This window comes from Nansenia antarctica, assembly GCF_963989245.1.
Source record: "Nansenia antarctica genome assembly, chromosome: 16".
NCBI classification, from domain to species: domain Eukaryota; kingdom Metazoa; phylum Chordata; class Actinopteri; order Argentiniformes; family Microstomatidae; genus Nansenia; species Nansenia antarctica.
In genome coordinates this window covers 19,867,804-19,886,398 of record NC_137686.1, presented here as the reverse complement: position 1 = coordinate 19,886,398, position 18,595 = coordinate 19,867,804, and the positions used below count along the sequence as shown (strand labels likewise).

Sequence of the window (18,595 nt, the reverse complement as noted above, 5' to 3'; positions counted from 1 at the left end):
CCTCCCTCCCTCTCTCTCCCTCCCTCCCTCTCTCTCTCTCCCTCCCTCTCCCTCCCTCAGTGCGGGCGTGGGTAGGACCGGGTGCCTCATCGTGATCGAGGCCATGCTGGAGCGGATGAAGCATGAGAAGTCTGTGGACATCTACGGCCACGTGACGTGCATGCGCGCCCAGAGGAACTACATGGTGCAGACGGAGGACCAGTACATCTTCATCCACGAGGCCCTGCTGGAGGCCGCCACCTGCGGCAACACAGAGGTCCCCGCCCGCAACCTGTACGCCCACATCCAGAAACTCACCCAGCCCCCGCCCGGAGAGACCGTCACCGCCATGGAGCTGGAGTTCAAGGTGACTCTCTCTATCTCTCTCTCACACACACACACACACACACACACCTCCTCCTTCCTCCTCCTTCTCCCCCTGTCAACAGACACTGGCTGGGATTATTTCCTATCTGTCGCCCAGGGTGGAACTGTAATTAGTGTCTTTATGGTGTAGTGTAATCTTTTCTGTTTGAGGTTATGATAGCAATAACCAATTAAGACTGCAGCAATCCTATACCGTGAGACCAAATGTATGTGCAAGGCGATACCAGTGACAGTGACAGAGGGAGAGAAAGAGAAAGAGAGAGTGGCCACAGTGTATGTGGGCCGACATCCCTGGCGTTCGTGTAGCCCCCGCGGTCTGGCCACCACACACACTGGAGCAGCGACACCAGGCCTCTCTACACACTCCCGTGCCGGCCATCTGTGTGATGAGCTCTGCCAGCGCTGAGTTAGTCACGCCTCCACCCCCCCATCCACACACACACACGCACACATCACACACACACACGCACTCCAATAAAATCCAATAGAACACTGACGGAGCCACTGTTGTCCTGAGGCGACCCTGGTCCCACTACACCTGCCAGGACGTATTCCTGCTCCCAGAGTTTCTGTTGTCCAGCATGTTTGACATTCCATCCAGTCTCCCCGTCTCTGTAGAACCACTTATACATTGTGACAGAGAGAGTTCCAGACACACTCTCCCCCACCGCAGGCCTTTGTTGTCTACCGCAGGTCACAGGTCACTAATGCTGTCTCTCCTCTCCTCTCCTCTTCTCTCCTGTCCCCTCCCCCTCCCCTCCTCTCCTCCTCCCACCTCCCCTCCATTCTCTTCTCCCCTCATCTCCTCTCCTCTCCTCTCCTCTCTCCCCCCCCCCCCCTCACATCCTCACAGAGGCTGGCCAACTCCAAAGCACACACGTCCCGCTTCATCAGCGCCAACCTGCCCTGCAATAAGTTCAAGAACCGGCTGGTCAACATCATGCCCTTCGAGTCCACCCGCGTGTGCCTGCAGCCAATCAGAGGCGTGGAGGGCTCCGACTACATCAACGCCAGCTGCATCGACGGGTACAGGTGAGGAGCTGCTCCGCCCACGGCCGGGTCTGTTGGTTTTTAAACTGTTGTGTGACTGGAGGTCCTGTCAAGGACTGAACACACAGGAAGTCTAAAGGTAAACACGTAGGTATTTGAAGGGCATACGTGTGCTTTTGGCTATACAGTTGGTATGGATATAGGTCATATACAGTAAATATTGATATAGCTTCTATAGGCTATACAGTTGGTATGAATATAGCTTCTATAGGCTATACAGTAAGTATTGACGTAGTACTTACTACTTGACAGTAGTAAGGTTACTCACTGTCAAGGTTTTTGGTATCCTGGTATCATTTAGTTTGGTTTCATGCAGGTCGAATGATGCATGTAGGTATTTGTTGAATATATACTTTTTGGTATAATGCTTCAAATCTACTACGGCCTCTCAGGGGTGGTTGGGTACCACCGCTACAGATAAAGGTATTGGATATAGGACAGGTGTTATCGGTATCTATGTGTATAGTGTATAGGGATATACAGTAGGTGTCTTTCATTCTGTTTCATCCCATCACTGTTGAAACCAACGACTGAAAGGCCTTATGTGCTCCGTTTCAACTAGCAATTCAAATAGGCTTCCTGAGGGGCTTAAGATGAAATGACGCTTTTTTTTTCTTTCTCCCTCGGTGGAGAAACTGAAGGAAAAAAGAGAGGAATAGACTCCTCTGATGGGGAAACGAGGGGAGAGAAGAGGAGGAGGGGGGGGAGTTTGAGAGCGTGAAATGTCATCAGGTCCGTGCGGGGCGGCCTACGAGGCCTGGATACGGCGCCTCTTCCTCATCCAATTCAGACTTAATGAAAGGTGCTCCGCAGAGGCCCTCTCCCCTTTGTCGCTGTGTAAATAGCGTAATTGCAGCTGCTTCCCCCTGTACAAGAGGGTGTCTTAATGAAGTGTTTTCTAAACACGTCTCTCACTCTCCCCCCCCCCCCCCCCCACACTCTCTCTCTCTTGCTGGCTGGGGTTTCGGTGTTAATTTCCTTCCCGATGGTAGCTTTGCGTTGAGCGGGGGGGGGGGAACTGTTGTCTGCGTTGGCAGCGCTTTGTAATTAAGCCTCGTTTTAAAAGCGGGGCGTAAATAAGAACTAAACAGTGGCCTCCCGCGCCCTTTCCCCGAGCCTCCAGGTGACGCCGATATCCTGAGCTAATGAAGGAAGCCGCCAGCCCTTGTTAGTAGGGGGGAAACTTGTAATGAAAGATTGATGCTGCCCACCTCGTCAAGGTTACGAGAATGGTAATTCGACCCGAGGCGTCAGGCGCCTAGCTGAGATCTCAGACGGTGGTTGTAACAGGAGCAGTGTTCCCCCTCAGACGACGAGGAGGAGGAGGAGGAGGATGAGGAGGGTTTACCGGGAGGCTGGGTACATGTGTACTGTAGGCTGTCCAGAGCCCTGCCGGGGGAGAAGAGGCTCATGCCAGACTTGGGTGCTCCTCTCCTTTTCACACCCAGGTGGAGAGAGAAGACGTGTCTCGTTCTATCTGCGCGCTCTGATGACCAGCGGGAATGACAAGTGGTTCTTCTCATCAACCCCCTCTCCTTTTCCGTCTCCTCTCTCTCCGGTTTTGCGCCGTTCCCTTCTTTCCCACGTCTTTTGCTCTGCGTTCCTGTTCTCCTCTTGAGTTCTGCTGTCCCCTCCCCTCCCCTCCCCTCTTCTCCTTTCCCCTCCTCTCCCCTCCCCCCCTCTCCTTTCCCCTCTCCTCTCCTCTCCTTTCCTCCCCCCCTCCTCTCCCCTCCCCTCCTCTCCTTTCCTCTCCCCTCCTCTCCCCTCCCCTCCTCTCCTTTCCTCCCCCCCTCCTCTCCCCTCCCCTCCTCTCCTTTCCTCTCCCCTCCTCTCCCCCCCCCTCCTCTCCTCTCCCCTCCTCTCTTCTCCTCTCCCCTCCTCTCCTTTCCTCTCCTCTCCTTTCCTCTCACCCCTCCTCTCCTCTCCTTTCCTCTCCCCTCCTCTCCTCTCCTCCTCTCCTCCTTTCCTCTCCTCTGCTCTGTCATTTCTTTATTTGTGTGAGCGGCGCCCTGAGCACACTCTAATCTCCCAGTTCCACATTATTGCCTGCCTCCAGCGCCTTCATTAGTTGCTCACCCGTGGCTTCATCTATCTATCACTCTGTGTGTGTCTGTGTGTGTGTGTGTGTGTGTGTGTGTGTGTGTCTGTGTGTCTGTGTATGTGTGTATGTGTGTGTGTGTGTGTGTGCGCATGCACGTGCACAGACACAGGCATGTATGTGTGTGCACCGTATGTGGTATGAATGGGCCTCAGTGTACTTGTCTCTCCCATCGTGCCTGGCGCGCTGCTGCCACCTACAGGCGGGCGGCATGCCTGCCCTATCAGGCCAGAAGTCACGTAGGAACAACACTAAAGCTTAGCACCCCTACCTCTCAGCCTCGGCTTTGTGGAGTCAACACATGGACTCAGCATTACACAACACGGTATTACACAACTGTGAACACCATAGGGCACTGTTACAGTGTTCTGGGGGCGGCTGTGGCTCAGGAGTGGCTGTGGCTCAGGAGGTAGAGGTTGTCTAATGATCGCAAGGTCTGCGGTTTGATCCCCGGCTGGCAATGTTTCGAGGTGTCCTTGGGCAAGACACTGAACCCCAAATTGCTTCCAGTGAGCGGGCCCGGCGCTTGCCGCCATTGGTGTGTGAATGTGTGTGTTTGTGAATGGGTGCAGTCCGTTTACATGGAGTAGCTGTGTTCTTACAGGACGTGTTCTCTCTCTCTCTCTCCGTCACCTCCGCAGGGCTCAGAAGGCCTACCTGGCAACGCAGGGCCCGCTGGCCGAGACCACAGAGGACTTCTGGAGGATGCTGTGGGAACACAACTCCACCATCGTAGTCATGCTGACCAAACTCAGAGAGATGGGCCGGGTAAGATAACACACACACACACACACATGAACACTCAATATACATAGTATAAGCAACACAATCCGACACTGCCTGTGAGATAGCCCACGAAGAACGTGCGCGCACGCACACAGACACACAAGGATGGGAATTGATAAATGTTATCGATACCAATGCCATTGTCGGTTCTGCTTATCGATCCGTTCTTTATCGCTTCGCTTATCGATTCCTAATCAATTTTCTGTGTGGAAAAAAAGTAGGCCTACACAGGTTTTCAGCGTCAACACAGCTACTTTATTTTCTCTTGAGTCTCTGAACACAGTGTAGAATGTCTGCCTAATAACTATGCTAAAATGAATGAGGTTCTGGATGCCCACCCCTCCACCCACCCTGTGCCCTGTGTTTACCCCCCCTTGTGTCTCCCTCTTCCAGGAAAAGTGCCACCAGTACTGGCCGGCTGAGCGCTCTGCCAGGTACCAGTATTTTGTGGTGGACCCCATGGCAGAGTACAACATGCCCCAGTACATCCTCCGGGAGTTCAAGGTCACTGACGCCAGGGTAGGTGTGCCCAGACCAGTCCTCTGTCTGTCTGTCTGTCATCTGAAGGCTGACATGTGAGGAGGCACGGCCAAGGGTTTAGTTTACTATTATGCCTGGAGTGTTTATGATGATGATGATGATGATGGTGTGTGTGTGTGTGTGTGTGTGTGTGTGTGTGTGTGTGTGTGTGTGTGTGTGTGTGTGTGTGTGCGTGCGTGCGTGCGTGCGCGCGCGCGCGCGTGCGTGCGCGTTTTGAGGGTGTAATGAGCAGTTGTTGGCTCTCTTTCAAATCCCCACACACACACCTCCCCTCCCCAAGGCCAGTGCTGGATCTCCCTGTGAAGCAGTGGTTTCTCTTGTCTATAAATAGGCGCTCTGTCATCAAGGGGCCCAGAGCTTAAAGCAGCAGCAGCAGCACCACTCTCATCTGACACACACACACACACACACTCACACTCACACTCATAGCCGGTCACATGGTTGACAACACCCATATGGGTGTGATTATTCGTGTTTGTGTGTACTGAATGCACTCCCAGTGAGAGAAGCCAGCGGCTGTTTGTTTTAGCTCCCTCCTGTGTGTGTGTATAGGCTCCGTGTGTCTTATTGATCGGTGTGACCTTGAGAGGTGTTGTTCCCACTCAGGCTCAGAGCTGGAGGGAATACACCTTGAGATGATTTGAACATCCTGTTTGTTCCTCTCCCTCAGGACGGCCAATCCAGGACAATTCGCCAATTCCAGTTCACTGATTGGCCAGAACAAGGAGTGCCAAAAACCGGGGAAGGTTTCATCGATTTCATTGGTCAAGTGCACAAAACCAAGGAGCAGTTTGGACAGGACGGACCAATCACTGTACACTGCAGGTAAGGACACGATTGCACGGCCTATAGATGCAAGCATACAGGCATCAAATACAATACAACACAATACACAACACAAAAAACATTGTCCCCTCAGGGCAACTAGTTTAGCACTGTAGCTGTGCATCAGTACATATACAACATGTGTTGCCAACCAACCAGTTAATCACAAAAAGAGGTGACATGGTAACATTGTGAGTATCAGATAAGCCCTGCGTGGATGGTGTTCATACATGTATCATACGAGGTTTGTAACGTGTTTGTCCCTCTCCCTTAGTGCTGGGGTGGGCAGGACCGGCGTCTTCATCACGCTCAGTATCGTGCTGGAGAGGATGAGGTACGAGGGCGTGGTCGACCTCTTCCAGACTGTCAAGACGCTACGCACCCAACGGCCTGCCATGGTGCAGACAGAGGTACCACTGGCCTGTTGCTGTTGTTGTTGTTGTTGTTGTTGTTGTTGTCGTCGTCAAAGAGACGAAGTTCTAGAAGTTAAAATGGTAATCATAGTAATATCATAGTAATAGTAGAGGTTGGTAGAAGAGCTCAGGTTGAAGTTGTCCCTAATATCAGACAGAGGATCAGATTACCTCCAGTCCAAATCTTAACCTCAACAATAAGGATGGTAATAAGTAGGGCTGGGTATCGCCACTGATTTCCCAAAACGATTCGATTCCGATCCACAGCTCCCGATTCGATTCGATTCGGTTCGATTCCGATTCGATTTAGTTACAATATCAATTTTCCTTGAATATGAAGAGATTCTCAGAACTAATGCTATAAATGGTTCAAGGAACCCTATAACATGTAGCATTGTTAAACATATCAATATTTACATTAAGAATTGACTCCAAAGCAGTTACATGAATGTACTTCTTATTGGAACATAAATGAACATCATTGACCAACATTTTGCTAAATCAGACACTACAAAACGTGCTTTTTAACGTGCTTTACTGCAGCCAGTGTAAATAAAGGGGCTACAAACATAGCCTATCGGTAAACAAGACATCACATATCCCTCAGGACTGTCTCAAATAGCTTATTTGCATAATATATATATATACAAAATAAAAATGTGCAAAACTCAAACGAAAATAGTGCAATAGATGAGGGTATTTTGGGGAACAAAAAAACACATTGTAAACCATAATGTCCATGAACCTAAAGCCCTTCATTACTGCTTTCTCACTTTTTGGAGATTGGAAGATTTTATTCAGGAATAAACATAATTGGAAAATCAATGATTATTAAAATACTGTAGTATACAGTAACAATAAGTTAGTGGAAACACCACAAATCTACGGAACCACTTATTGAGGCATCACCCTGACGTGAAACATGGAAAAGAGGATCTGAAACAAGCCTCGCTGATAAAGTGGCAAGTGATTGTCAGGTACGAGTCCATTGCTCTGGATGTCCAGCTGTCACACGTTATGGCAACTCTCTCTGCTGGCTGGAGTGAAGTTGCGATGTCACGTTTCACCTGCGCGGACATGTCTGGGACTATCACTCCACTCAACTGTTTGCGTGTCGGTAACACGTAGCGTGGTTCTAGTACACTGACGACGCTGTAGTAATTTGTTGGGCACGCGGAGAATTTGATTGTAATTTGCAACCAAACGTCTTTATCAGCGAGGCTTGTTTCGGATCCGCTTTTCCATGTTTCACGTCAGGGTGATGCCTCAATAAGTGGTTCCGTAGATTTGTGGTGTTTCCACTCAATTTAACCTCCACTGCGCACAGCTTGCATATGGCTTTGCTTTTGTCCTGCTCATCTCTATCGTCATAATTTTTACATCCAAAATGCACCCAGACATCTGCCTTTAAGCCTGGTCTTGCGTGAGATATGATAAATTATTGTAGCGCGAGATCTGGCCACGAGATCTCGTTGCGGGTTGAAGCTGCAAAAAAAAATAAAAAATAAAAGATCGATCTCGGGATTTATGAATCGATAATCGCTCATTCAATGAAGATCGATTCAGAATCGGGAAATCGATTTTTTGAACCCAGCCCTAGTAATAAGATAAGTGGTTTGGGGCAACTTCCACTCAGGACTTCTACCACTTCTCCACATGACTGCCTGTCTCAACCATACACATGTCTCAGAGCTCTACCCAGTAGTAACAACTTCCCTCTGATGTTTGTCCCTCCTCAGGACCAGTACCAGCTGTGCTACCGGGCAGCGTTGGAGTACCTGGGGAGCTTTGACCACTATGCAACGTAACCACTCCCACCAAGCAGCCTCCCTGGTCAAACCTCTCAGGAGTGCGTGTGTGTGTGTGTGTGTGTGAGAAGTGTCCCACCTCAGCCACCTTCCACCCACCTGATCCTGTCCCCAGAGCTACCAGAGGGGAGGAGGGAGTTGCTACTCTACCTATTGATGGACTCAACCAATCACAGAGATCTCCACAGAATTTACCACCAATAGAGATTGCTTTAAAAACAAAAAACTATACCCGAGTACGGCAACTATCGCTAAGGAAGCCACGGTTCTGGCAGGCGATCTGTTTTTTTGTTCTGTAAACGCCAACCTCCCCTGTTGTCAAAGGCTACTGGTAGCACTAAGAAATTATTCTTGTTTTTGTTCTTATTTTATTATCATTATTATGAAATATCATTAAGATGATATTATTATTTAGTTATTTTGTTTTTAATAATCATTTTAACATCAGACATTTATTTTGTCTTAATGGTCTTAATGGCCCTGCATATTTTCCATAATCGGTACGTTTTTTTTATTTTATATATAGGTTGTTTTAGCACAAGGGACATGTATTTTTAACACGTTCCTAGATACTAATACTGGAGAACCACTGTTCTCGAAGCTGCTGTCAGTTTTTCTTTGTACCATGATGTTATTGTTTATTCTCATGGATTCTCATGTGTTGGTCTTATTCAGTTCAATGGAGCGGGGTTCACTTTGATAAAGCCTTTTTACTTTGCTGTTTCTTATAAAAACTATGAAAAAAGTACACAATTATTTCAAAGTATACACCCGAGGTAGTTATCCTACAGTATATAAACACAGTAGCTAGCGAAAAAGTGAATCAACTAACGAAGAACTTAATCGGTCGTGTACAGAACTCAAAGAGCACATGATTTCAACAGAAGCCTTTGGCGTTGAGGCCTTCACATCTCCAAACAGACTGATCTGGAGACGATACGTACAGACTTTTATACCCAATGGAAGTTGAACAACAACTTCCAGAATCTCTGAATATTGTGCCCCTTAAGCCCCTCCCCTCCGCTTGCAGCCCATTGGCCCTGGTCAGTCTGGCGTTGAACCATATATGGATTGAAGGACCAGGAAGTGGTTGGGTTTGGAGGAGAAGCAGCCATAGATAGTGGCACCTGTACAGAATCAACCATTCCTACCAGAGGGAGAGAGCGAGAGAGAGACGGAGCCCTTTGGAACCGAACCTGCTATTATTTTATACAGAAATATAATTATAAATATATATATATATAATTATGATTAATTATATATATGTACAATTATACATAGATATATACACAGCTTCAACTATATTGTTAAATGATTCACACTACTTCTCTTCTTGACATACCAACATTGAGAACCACGTACAGAAGCCTGCTGTCGTAAGAGTCTGTATTAATGGAACCACCATTGTATCTACTGTACTATCATAGCAACCTGACAGCCGGTGGTCTTTCTGTAAAAGGTGGACAGACAGCACAACCCAACCAGTGGACGTCACCCACAGCACCAGCCATCACACCACTCAAGCACATCTGTATCCACAGGCGCTGGTGGGGACGTCCAGGCCTAAAATGGGGACTGAACATGCTGGCGAATAAAAACACGTTCATTTTTACCTTGTGAATGCTTAGTGCTGTAGGGGTTCGATCTGTTGTATACACAGTCTGTTTTCTATTTGTTGATAAAGAACTGGAATTTAAAAAGCTGTTGCTGGAAAAAAAAAAAAAACTCATCGATGTTAATAAAGTTGAATAATTGGGTTTTTGTACAAATCTCTGTTTGTGATGTTTCATTTTCTTACATTATAGACTGGAATGGTTTATTTAATTGTCTGTGCGTGTTGTTATGTCTAGGAATGTACTGAACTGCTTTATTTATAGAGACATTGAGATTGGTATATTAAGCTTCCTACATTGATTTTGTTTGAGTTACAGGCTACTTTGAAGATAGGCTACTTGTAATGCATAGAATGAAATGAGGAATGGTATTGAAACTATTCCTCATGTCATTCCATGCATTATAATGAGCCTGTCTGATTTCTGCCACCGCCAGCCTCCCCTGCATTATAGTGTGTGATCTCAATATCATGATCAGTGGTTATACATGTTTAATCAAGGCCGTTTCCCCTGTTGAGTATCTTAGACTACAGTGTTCCGCTCCTACGCCCTAAACCCGCGCCAAGTGGTCAGATGGTCTCAAGGCTATTTTCTTCCTCAGCTCAGTGTGATGAAGACTCCTCGGGGTAGTGTAGCTGGACACAGACCCAGTCTCTGCAGAGCCCTGCTCATTCTCCTCAGCTAGCTGGCTGCTATCAGCCATCAGTGTAGATGGAGGTGCCAGCATCATGAAAGGAGTCTAAATAACAGGACCATTTGGTCTATTTGTGGTTGTGACAATAGACAAAAACACTGCACAACAAGCTTGCCAAGACTCAACCAATCAGGGTGCCATGTAACAGGTGTACCAGTTTCTATTGGGTAATAGAAATTGTAGGAAAATAACCTCAAGTCATCTAGGAGAACATTTGGAATGTTGATTCTGTTCACTTGCAACATTCTAATCTTGCTAAAGATCAGGGATGATGCAACAATACGGAACCAAATTACGTCACAAGAGGTTATTACGTCACAAATTACGCGAAGAGGTTTCCATCTCTATATAAAGTCTGTCAAGATTCTAGTTCCTTCACATTCAGAAACTCCCTGCTGGCCGGCGGCTGTCCTTTGCAGCATGAAGAAGGATCGCAGTGAAACGGGTGACCTGCTGCATGAGAGGATTGCCTTGCAGTTGGAGAATTACCTGTCTGATGAACACCTGTGCGAGGATGCGTTCCTCCTCAAACATGTGCAGAAAAACAGGCGGGGCTACGTCAGTCTCAAGCTACTGACATCCTTCAAAAAGGTACTGTTAGCTCCGGTCCTAGTCAAGTGAGACAAGTGTGGGGAAACATACAAAACAATCACAAATCCAATTTATTTACTACAGAAAAAAGCTATACGAATTATAAACAGCTGCCTATCAAGAACCAACTAACAAATTATTCATAAACACCTATGATCTCAAATTTAAAGAATTGGTGGACTTCAAAATGGCACAAGACAAGTAATGTATAAAGTAAAAAATAAGATGCTTCCAGACTGTATCCAGAGACTATTTCAAGTTAGACAGAGTAATTACGAACTCAGAGGAATATGTATGTTTATGAAAACAAAGATTAGAACAAATGCAAAACAAAGATGTATAACAGTTAAAGGAGTTAATTTATGGAATATTTTTGAAAAGGAAATGAAAATGTGTAGTACACTAAAAGGATTTTAAAAAGTATTTAAAAATAAGATGATTAACAAGTATAAAACAGAGGTTTAAATATAGTTTTTGTTTGGTATTTTTTGAACTTTTTGTTGACATGTGTAAGTGAAATTTTGAAAAGTTTCAATGTTTTGATTATGCATTCATGGGGGGACATGCATACATGTAACAAGGCTGCGCAATAAGCCACGGCTTCAGCCTACACCTTTTTGGTCCTGGTGTTATGAATTGTGACTGTGTACATTTTTTTTATATCTGTATTGTGAATTGCATAGGGGACCAAAATAAACATTCTCAATCAATTTCATATTTCAGATGAAGGAGCTGACAAGAGACTGGAGCGTCACTCTGGCCGGAGCGCGCTGCTCTGAGTTGCTGGCCGTGAACGAGGAAGGAACCAAAGTGAGGCGGCGGGAGACCCTTCCAAAAAGGCTGCTCTGTGCCCCCACCAGTAAGCTGCTACTGGCCTGGAACCTGTTAGGAGAGCGTATGACAGGAGAGGACCTAGATCAGCCCAGAGTCCTGGAGACGGCGCTGAGACTGTTTAGCGTGCACGGCAACGTCACGTCCCTCCGTATTCTGCGGCCTGGCAAAGAGCTGCCCGTGGAGCTGAGGCACCATGCTAAGCGCCACGCGGTGCTGGGGCAGCAGGTGTGTGTCGTGGTGGAGTTTGACAGCTTAAAGGAGACTCGGAGGGCCTATGACGCCCTGCGGGCAGAGGAGCAGATGTCTGAGGGCCGGGGCGTGTGTGTGACACCCCTGGGAGGCCCCGGGTCTCGCTCGTCCCGCTCCACCCAGGAGGGGACGGCAGAGGAGTGTGAGGAGGACTCAGAGGAATGCGCAGAGGCGAAGCTGGGCCAGAAGAAGCTCAAGCAGATATCGAAAAGCTCCGTGAGCTCCGTGGAGGATTCAGTCCCACAGAAGAGCTCCGAGTCTGGCTCTGGCTATGGCTCTGGCTCTGGCTCTGGCTGTGCTCTGGGTCCTTCCGCCCCCGGAGAGTGCCACAAGTCCCTGGACAGCCCCCTGGACAGCCCCCTGGCGGATTCAGTCCCACAGAAGAGCTCCGAGTCTGGCTCTGGCTATGGCTCTGGCTCTGGCTCTGGCTGTGCTCTGGGTCCTTCCGCCCCCGGAGAGTGCCACAAGTCCCTGGACAGCCCCCTGGACAGCCCCCTGGCGGATTCAGTCCCACAGAAGAGCTCCGAGTCTGGCTCTGGCTATGGCTCTGGCTCTGGCTCTGGCTGTGCTCTGGGTCCTTCCGCCCCCGGAGAGTGCCACAAGTCCCTGGACAGCCCCCTGGACAGCCCCCTGGCGGATTCAGTCCCACAGAAGAGCTCCGAGTCTGGCTCTGGCTATGGCTCTGGCTCTGGCTCTGGCTGTGCTCTGGGTCCTTCCGCCCCCGGAGAGTGCCACAAGTCCCTGGACAGCCCCCTGGCGGATTCAGTCCCACAGAAGAGCTCCGAGTCTGGCTCTGGCTATGGCTCTGGCTCTGGCTCTGGCTGTGCTCTGGGTCCTTCCGCCCCCGGAGAGTGCCACAAGTCCCTGGACAGCCCCCTGGACAGCCCCCTGGCGGATTCAGTCCCACAGAAGAGCTCCGAGTCTGGCTCTGGCTATGGCTCTGGCTCTGGCTCTGGCTGTGCTCTGGGTCCTTCCGCCCCCGGAGAGTGCCACAAGTCCCTGGACAGCCCCCTGGCGGATTCAGTCCCACAGAAGAGCTCCGAGTCTGGCTCTGGCTATGGCTCTGGCTCTGGCTCTGGCTGTGCTCTGGGTCCTTCCGCCCCCGGAGAGTGCCACAAGTCCCTGGACAGCCCCCTGGACAGCCCCCTGGCGGATTCAGTCCCACAGAAGAGCTCCGAGTCTGGCTCTGGCTATGGCTCTGGCTCTGGCTCTGGCTGTGCTCTGGGTCCTTCCGCCCCCGGAGAGTGCCACAAGTCCCTGGACAGCCCCCTGGACAGCCCCCTGGCGAGCCAGTCATCGTCACCCCTCAGGGCCACGGCCTGCCCTTGGGTTGTGCGACGCAGGGCTGCAGCTGCTGCAGCTGGCACTGCCCACCACGAGGAACAAGGACAGAGGAGGCCCTCCCTGACAGTGGTGCGGCAGCCTCGAGGCCCCGATGACACCAGGGGCTTCTATGGTGGGAGGGGGAGAGGGAAGTCTATATGCCACAAGTCCCTGGACAGCCCCCTGGACAGCCCCCTGGCGGATTCAGTCCCACAGAAGAGCTCCGAGTCTGGCTCTGGCTATGGCTCTGGCTCTGGCTCTGGCTGTGCTCTGGGTCCTTCCGCCCCCGGAGAGTGCCACAAGTCCCTGGACAGCCCCCTGGACAGCCCCCTGGCGGATTCAGTCCCACAGAAGAGCTCCGAGTCTGGCTCTGGCTATGGCTCTGGCTCTGGCTCTGGCTGTGCTCTGGGTCCTTCCGCCCCCGGAGAGTGCCACAAGTCCCTGGACAGCCCCCTGGACAGCCCCCTGGCGGATTCAGTCCCACAGAAGAGCTCCGAGTCTGGCTCTGGCTATGGCTCTGGCTCTGGCTCTGGCTGTGCTCTGGGTCCTTCCGCCCCCGGAGAGTGCCACAAGTCCCTGGACAGCCCCCTGGCGGATTCAGTCCCACAGAAGAGCTCCGAGTCTGGCTCTGGCTATGGCTCTGGCTCTGGCTCTGGCTGTGCTCTGGGTCCTTCCGCCCCCGGAGAGTGCCACAAGTCCCTGGACAGCCCCCTGGACAGCCCCCTGGCGGATTCAGTCCCACAGAAGAGCTCCGAGTCTGGCTCTGGCTATGGCTCTGGCTCTGGCTCTGGCTGTGCTCTGGGTCCTTCCGCCCCCGGAGAGTGCCACAAGTCCCTGGACAGCCCCCTGGACAGCCCCCTGGCGAGCCAGTCATCGTCACCCCTCAGGGCCACGGCCTGCCCTTGGGTTGTGCGACGCAGGGCTGCAGCTGCTGCAGCTGGCACTGCCCACCACGAGGAACAAGGACAGAGGAGGCCCTCCCTGACAGTGGTGCGGCAGCCTCGAGGCCCCGATGACACCAGGGGCTTCTATGGTGGGAGGGGGAGAGGGAAGTCTATATGCCACAAGTCCCTGGACAGCCCCCTGGACAGCCCCCTGGCGGATTCAGTCCCACAGAAGAGCTCCGAGTCTGGCTCTGGCTATGGCTCTGGCTCTGGCTCTGGCTGTGCTCTGGGTCCTTCCGCCCCCGGAGAGTGCCACAAGTCCCTGGACAGCCCCCTGGACAGCCCCCTGGCGGATTCAGTCCCACAGAAGAGCTCCGAGTCTGGCTCTGGCTATGGCTCTGGCTCTGGCTCTGGCTGTGCTCTGGGTCCTTCCGCCCCCGGAGAGTGCCACAAGTCCCTGGACAGCCCCCTGGCGGATTCAGTCCCACAGAAGAGCTCCGAGTCTGGCTCTGGCTATGGCTCTGGCTCTGGCTCTGGCTGTGCTCTGGGTCCTTCCGCCCCCGGAGAGTGCCACAAGTCCCTGGACAGCCCCCTGGACAGCCCCCTGGCGGATTCAGTCCCACAGAAGAGCTCCGAGTCTGGCTCTGGCTATGGCTCTGGCTCTGGCTCTGGCTGTGCTCTGGGTCCTTCCGCCCCCGGAGAGTGCCACAAGTCCCTGGACAGCCCCCTGGACAGCCCCCTGGCGAGCCAGTCATCGTCACCCCTCAGGGCCACGGCCTGCCCTTGGGTTGTGCGACGCAGGGCTGCAGCTGCTGCAGCTGGCACTGCCCACCACGAGGAACAAGGACAGAGGAGGCCCTCCCTGACAGTGGTGCGGCAGCCTCGAGGCCCCGATGACACCAGGGGCTTCTATGGTGGGAGGGGGAGAGGGAAGTCTATATGCCACAAGTCCCTGGACAGCCCCCTGGACAGCCCCCTGGCGGATTCAGTCCCACAGAAGAGCTCCGAGTCTGGCTCTGGCTATGGCTCTGGCTCTGGCTCTGGCTGTGCTCTGGGTCCTTCCGCCCCCGGAGAGTGCCACAAGTCCCTGGACAGCCCCCTGGACAGCCCCCTGGCGGATTCAGTCCCACAGAAGAGCTCCGAGTCTGGCTCTGGCTATGGCTCTGGCTCTGGCTCTGGCTGTGCTCTGGGTCCTTCCGCCCCCGGAGAGTGCCACAAGTCCCTGGACAGCCCCCTGGACAGCCCCCTGGCGGATTCAGTCCCACAGAAGAGCTCCGAGTCTGGCTCTGGCTATGGCTCTGGCTCTGGCTCTGGCTGTGCTCTGGGTCCTTCCGCCCCCGGAGAGTGCCACAAGTCCCTGGACAGCCCCCTGGCGGATTCAGTCCCACAGAAGAGCTCCGAGTCTGGCTCTGGCTATGGCTCTGGCTCTGGCTCTGGCTGTGCTCTGGGTCCTTCCGCCCCCGGAGAGTGCCACAAGTCCCTGGACAGCCCCCTGGACAGCCCCCTGGCGGATTCAGTCCCACAGAAGAGCTCCGAGTCTGGCTCTGGCTATGGCTCTGGCTCTGGCTCTGGCTGTGCTCTGGGTCCTTCCGCCCCCGGAGAGTGCCACAAGTCCCTGGACAGCCCCCTGGCGGATTCAGTCCCACAGAAGAGCTCCGAGTCTGGCTCTGGCTATGGCTCTGGCTCTGGCTCTGGCTGTGCTCTGGGTCCTTCCGCCCCCGGAGAGTGCCACAAGTCCCTGGACAGCCCCCTGGACAGCCCCCTGGCGGATTCAGTCCCACAGAAGAGCTCCGAGTCTGGCTCTGGCTATGGCTCTGGCTCTGGCTCTGGCTGTGCTCTGGGTCCTTCCGCCCCCGGAGAGTGCCACAAGTCCCTGGACAGCCCCCTGGACAGCCCCCTGGCGAGCCAGTCATCGTCACCCCTCAGGGCCACGGCCTGCCCTTGGGTTGTGCGACGCAGGGCTGCAGCTGCTGCAGCTGGCACTGCCCACCACGAGGAACAAGGACAGAGGAGGCCCTCCCTGACAGTGGTGCGGCAGCCTCGAGGCCCCGATGACACCAGGGGCTTCTATGGTGGGAGGGGGAGAGGGAAGTCTATATGCCACAAGTCCCTGGACAGCCCCCTGGACAGCCCCCTGGCGGATTCAGTCCCACAGAAGAGCTCCGAGTCTGGCTCTGGCTATGGCTCTGGCTCTGGCTCTGGCTGTGCTCTGGGTCCTTCCGCCCCCGGAGAGTGCCACAAGTCCCTGGACAGCCCCCTGGACAGCCCCCTGGCGGATTCAGTCCCACAGAAGAGCTCCGAGTCTGGCTCTGGCTATGGCTCTGGCTCTGGCTCTGGCTGTGCTCTGGGTCCTTCCGCCCCCGGAGAGTGCCACAAGTCCCTGGACAGCCCCCTGGACAGCCCCCTGGCGGATTCAGTCCCACAGAAGAGCTCCGAGTCTGGCTCTGGCTATGGCTCTGGCTCTGGCTCTGGCTGTGCTCTGGGTCCTTCCGCCCCCGGAGAGTGCCACAAGTCCCTGGACAGCCCCCTGGCGGATTCAGTCCCACAGAAGAGCTCCGAGTCTGGCTCTGGCTATGGCTCTGGCTCTGGCTCTGGCTGTGCTCTGGGTCCTTCCGCCCCCGGAGAGTGCCACAAGTCCCTGGACAGCCCCCTGGACAGCCCCCTGGCGGATTCAGTCCCACAGAAGAGCTCCGAGTCTGGCTCTGGCTATGGCTCTGGCTCTGGCTCTGGCTGTGCTCTGGGTCCTTCCGCCCCCGGAGAGTGCCACAAGTCCCTGGACAGCCCCCTGGACAGCCCCCTGGCGAGCCAGTCATCGTCACCCCTCAGGGCCACGGCCTGCCCTTGGGTTGTGCGACGCAGGGCTGCAGCTGCTGCAGCTGGCACTGCCCACCACGAGGAACAAGGACAGAGGAGGCCCTCCCTGACAGTGGTGCGGCAGCCTCGAGGCCCCGATGACACCAGGGGCTTCTATGGTGGGAGGGGGAGAGGGAAGTCTATATGCCACAAGTCCCTGGACAGCCCCCTGGACAGCCCCCTGGCGGATTCAGTCCCACAGAAGAGCTCCGAGTCTGGCTCTGGCTATGGCTCTGGCTCTGGCTCTGGCTGTGCTCTGGGTCCTTCCGCCCCCGGAGAGTGCCACAAGTCCCTGGACAGCCCCCTGGACAGCCCCCTGGCGGATTCAGTCCCACAGAAGAGCTCCGAGTCTGGCTCTGGCTATGGCTCTGGCTCTGGCTCTGGCTGTGCTCTGGGTCCTTCCGCCCCCGGAGAGTGCCACAAGTCCCTGGACAGCCCCCTGGCGGATTCAGTCCCACAGAAGAGCTCCGAGTCTGGCTCTGGCTATGGCTCTGGCTCTGGCTCTGGCTGTGCTCTGGGTCCTTCCGCCCCCGGAGAGTGCCACAAGTCCCTGGACAGCCCCCTGGACAGCCCCCTGGCGGATTCAGTCCCACAGAAGAGCTCCGAGTCTGGCTCTGGCTATGGCTCTGGCTCTGGCTCTGGCTGTGCTCTGGGTCCTTCCGCCCCCGGAGAGTGCCACAAGTCCCTGGACAGCCCCCTGGACAGCCCCCTGGCGAGCCAGTCATCGTCACCCCTCAGGGCCACGGCCTGCCCTTGGGTTGTGCGACGCAGGGCTGCAGCTGCTGCAGCTGGCACTGCCCACCACGAGGAACAAGGACAGAGGAGGCCCTCCCTGACAGTGGTGCGGCAGCCTCGAGGCCCCGATGACACCAGGGGCTTCTATGGTGGGAGGGGGAGAGGGAAGTCTATATGCCACAAGTCCCTGGACAGCCCCCTGGACAGCCCCCTGGCGGATTCAGTCCCACAGAAGAGCTCCGAGTCTGGCTCTGGCTATGGCTCTGGCTCTGGCTCTGGCTGTGCTCTGGGTCCTTCCGCCCCCGGAGAGTGCCACAAGTCCCTGGACAGCCCCCTGGACAGCCCCCTGGCGGATTCAGTCCCACAGAAGAGCTCCGAGTCTGGCTCTGGCTATGGCTCTGGCTCTGGCTCTGGCTGTGCTCTGGGTCCTTCCGCCCCCGGAGAGTGCCACAAGTCCCTGGACAGCCCCCTGGACAGCCCCCTGGCGGATTCAGTCCCACAGAAGAGCTCCGAGTCTGGCTCTGGCTATGGCTCTGGCTCTGGCTCTGGCTGTGCTCTGGGTCCTTCCGCCCCCGGAGAGTGCCACAAGTCCCTGGACAGCCCCCTGGCGGATTCAGTCCCACAGAAGAGCTCCGAGTCTGGCTCTGGCTATGGCTCTGGCTCTGGCTCTGGCTGTGCTCTGGGTCCTTCCGCCCCCGGAGAGTGCCACAAGTCCCTGGACAGCCCCCTGGACAGCCCCCTGGCGGATTCAGTCCCACAGAAGAGCTCCGAGTCTGGCTCTGGCTATGGCTCTGGCTCTGGCTCTGGCTGTGCTCTGGGTCCTTCCGCCCCCGGAGAGTGCCACAAGTCCCTGGACAGCCCCCTGGACAGCCCCCTGGCGAGCCAGTCATCGTCACCCCTCAGGGCCACGGCCTGCCCTTGGGTTGTGCGACG

At 54.0% G+C, this 18,595-nt stretch overlaps 1 protein-coding gene across 2 annotated transcripts in view; it reads left to right on the top strand.

Moving 5' to 3' along the window:
* The window catches only part of LOC308171590 (receptor-type tyrosine-protein phosphatase F), a 112,746-nt gene extending 103,111 nt beyond the window's left edge, over window positions 1-9,635 (top strand). For both annotated transcript variants that reach the window (XM_080546464.1, XM_080546463.1), the window contains 7 exons: window positions 61-346; window positions 1,220-1,398; window positions 4,156-4,282; window positions 4,694-4,819; window positions 5,511-5,665; window positions 5,940-6,075; window positions 7,818-9,635. In XM_080546464.1, the coding sequence (XP_080402590.1) occupies window positions 61-346; window positions 1,220-1,398; window positions 4,156-4,282; window positions 4,694-4,819; window positions 5,511-5,665; window positions 5,940-6,075; window positions 7,818-7,886 (1,078 nt within the window). In that variant the 3' untranslated portion in view covers window positions 7,887-9,635. The remainder of the gene's footprint in view (window positions 1-60; window positions 347-1,219; window positions 1,399-4,155; window positions 4,283-4,693; window positions 4,820-5,510; window positions 5,666-5,939; window positions 6,076-7,817) is intronic.
* Window positions 9,636-18,595: the final 8,960 nt, after the last annotated feature.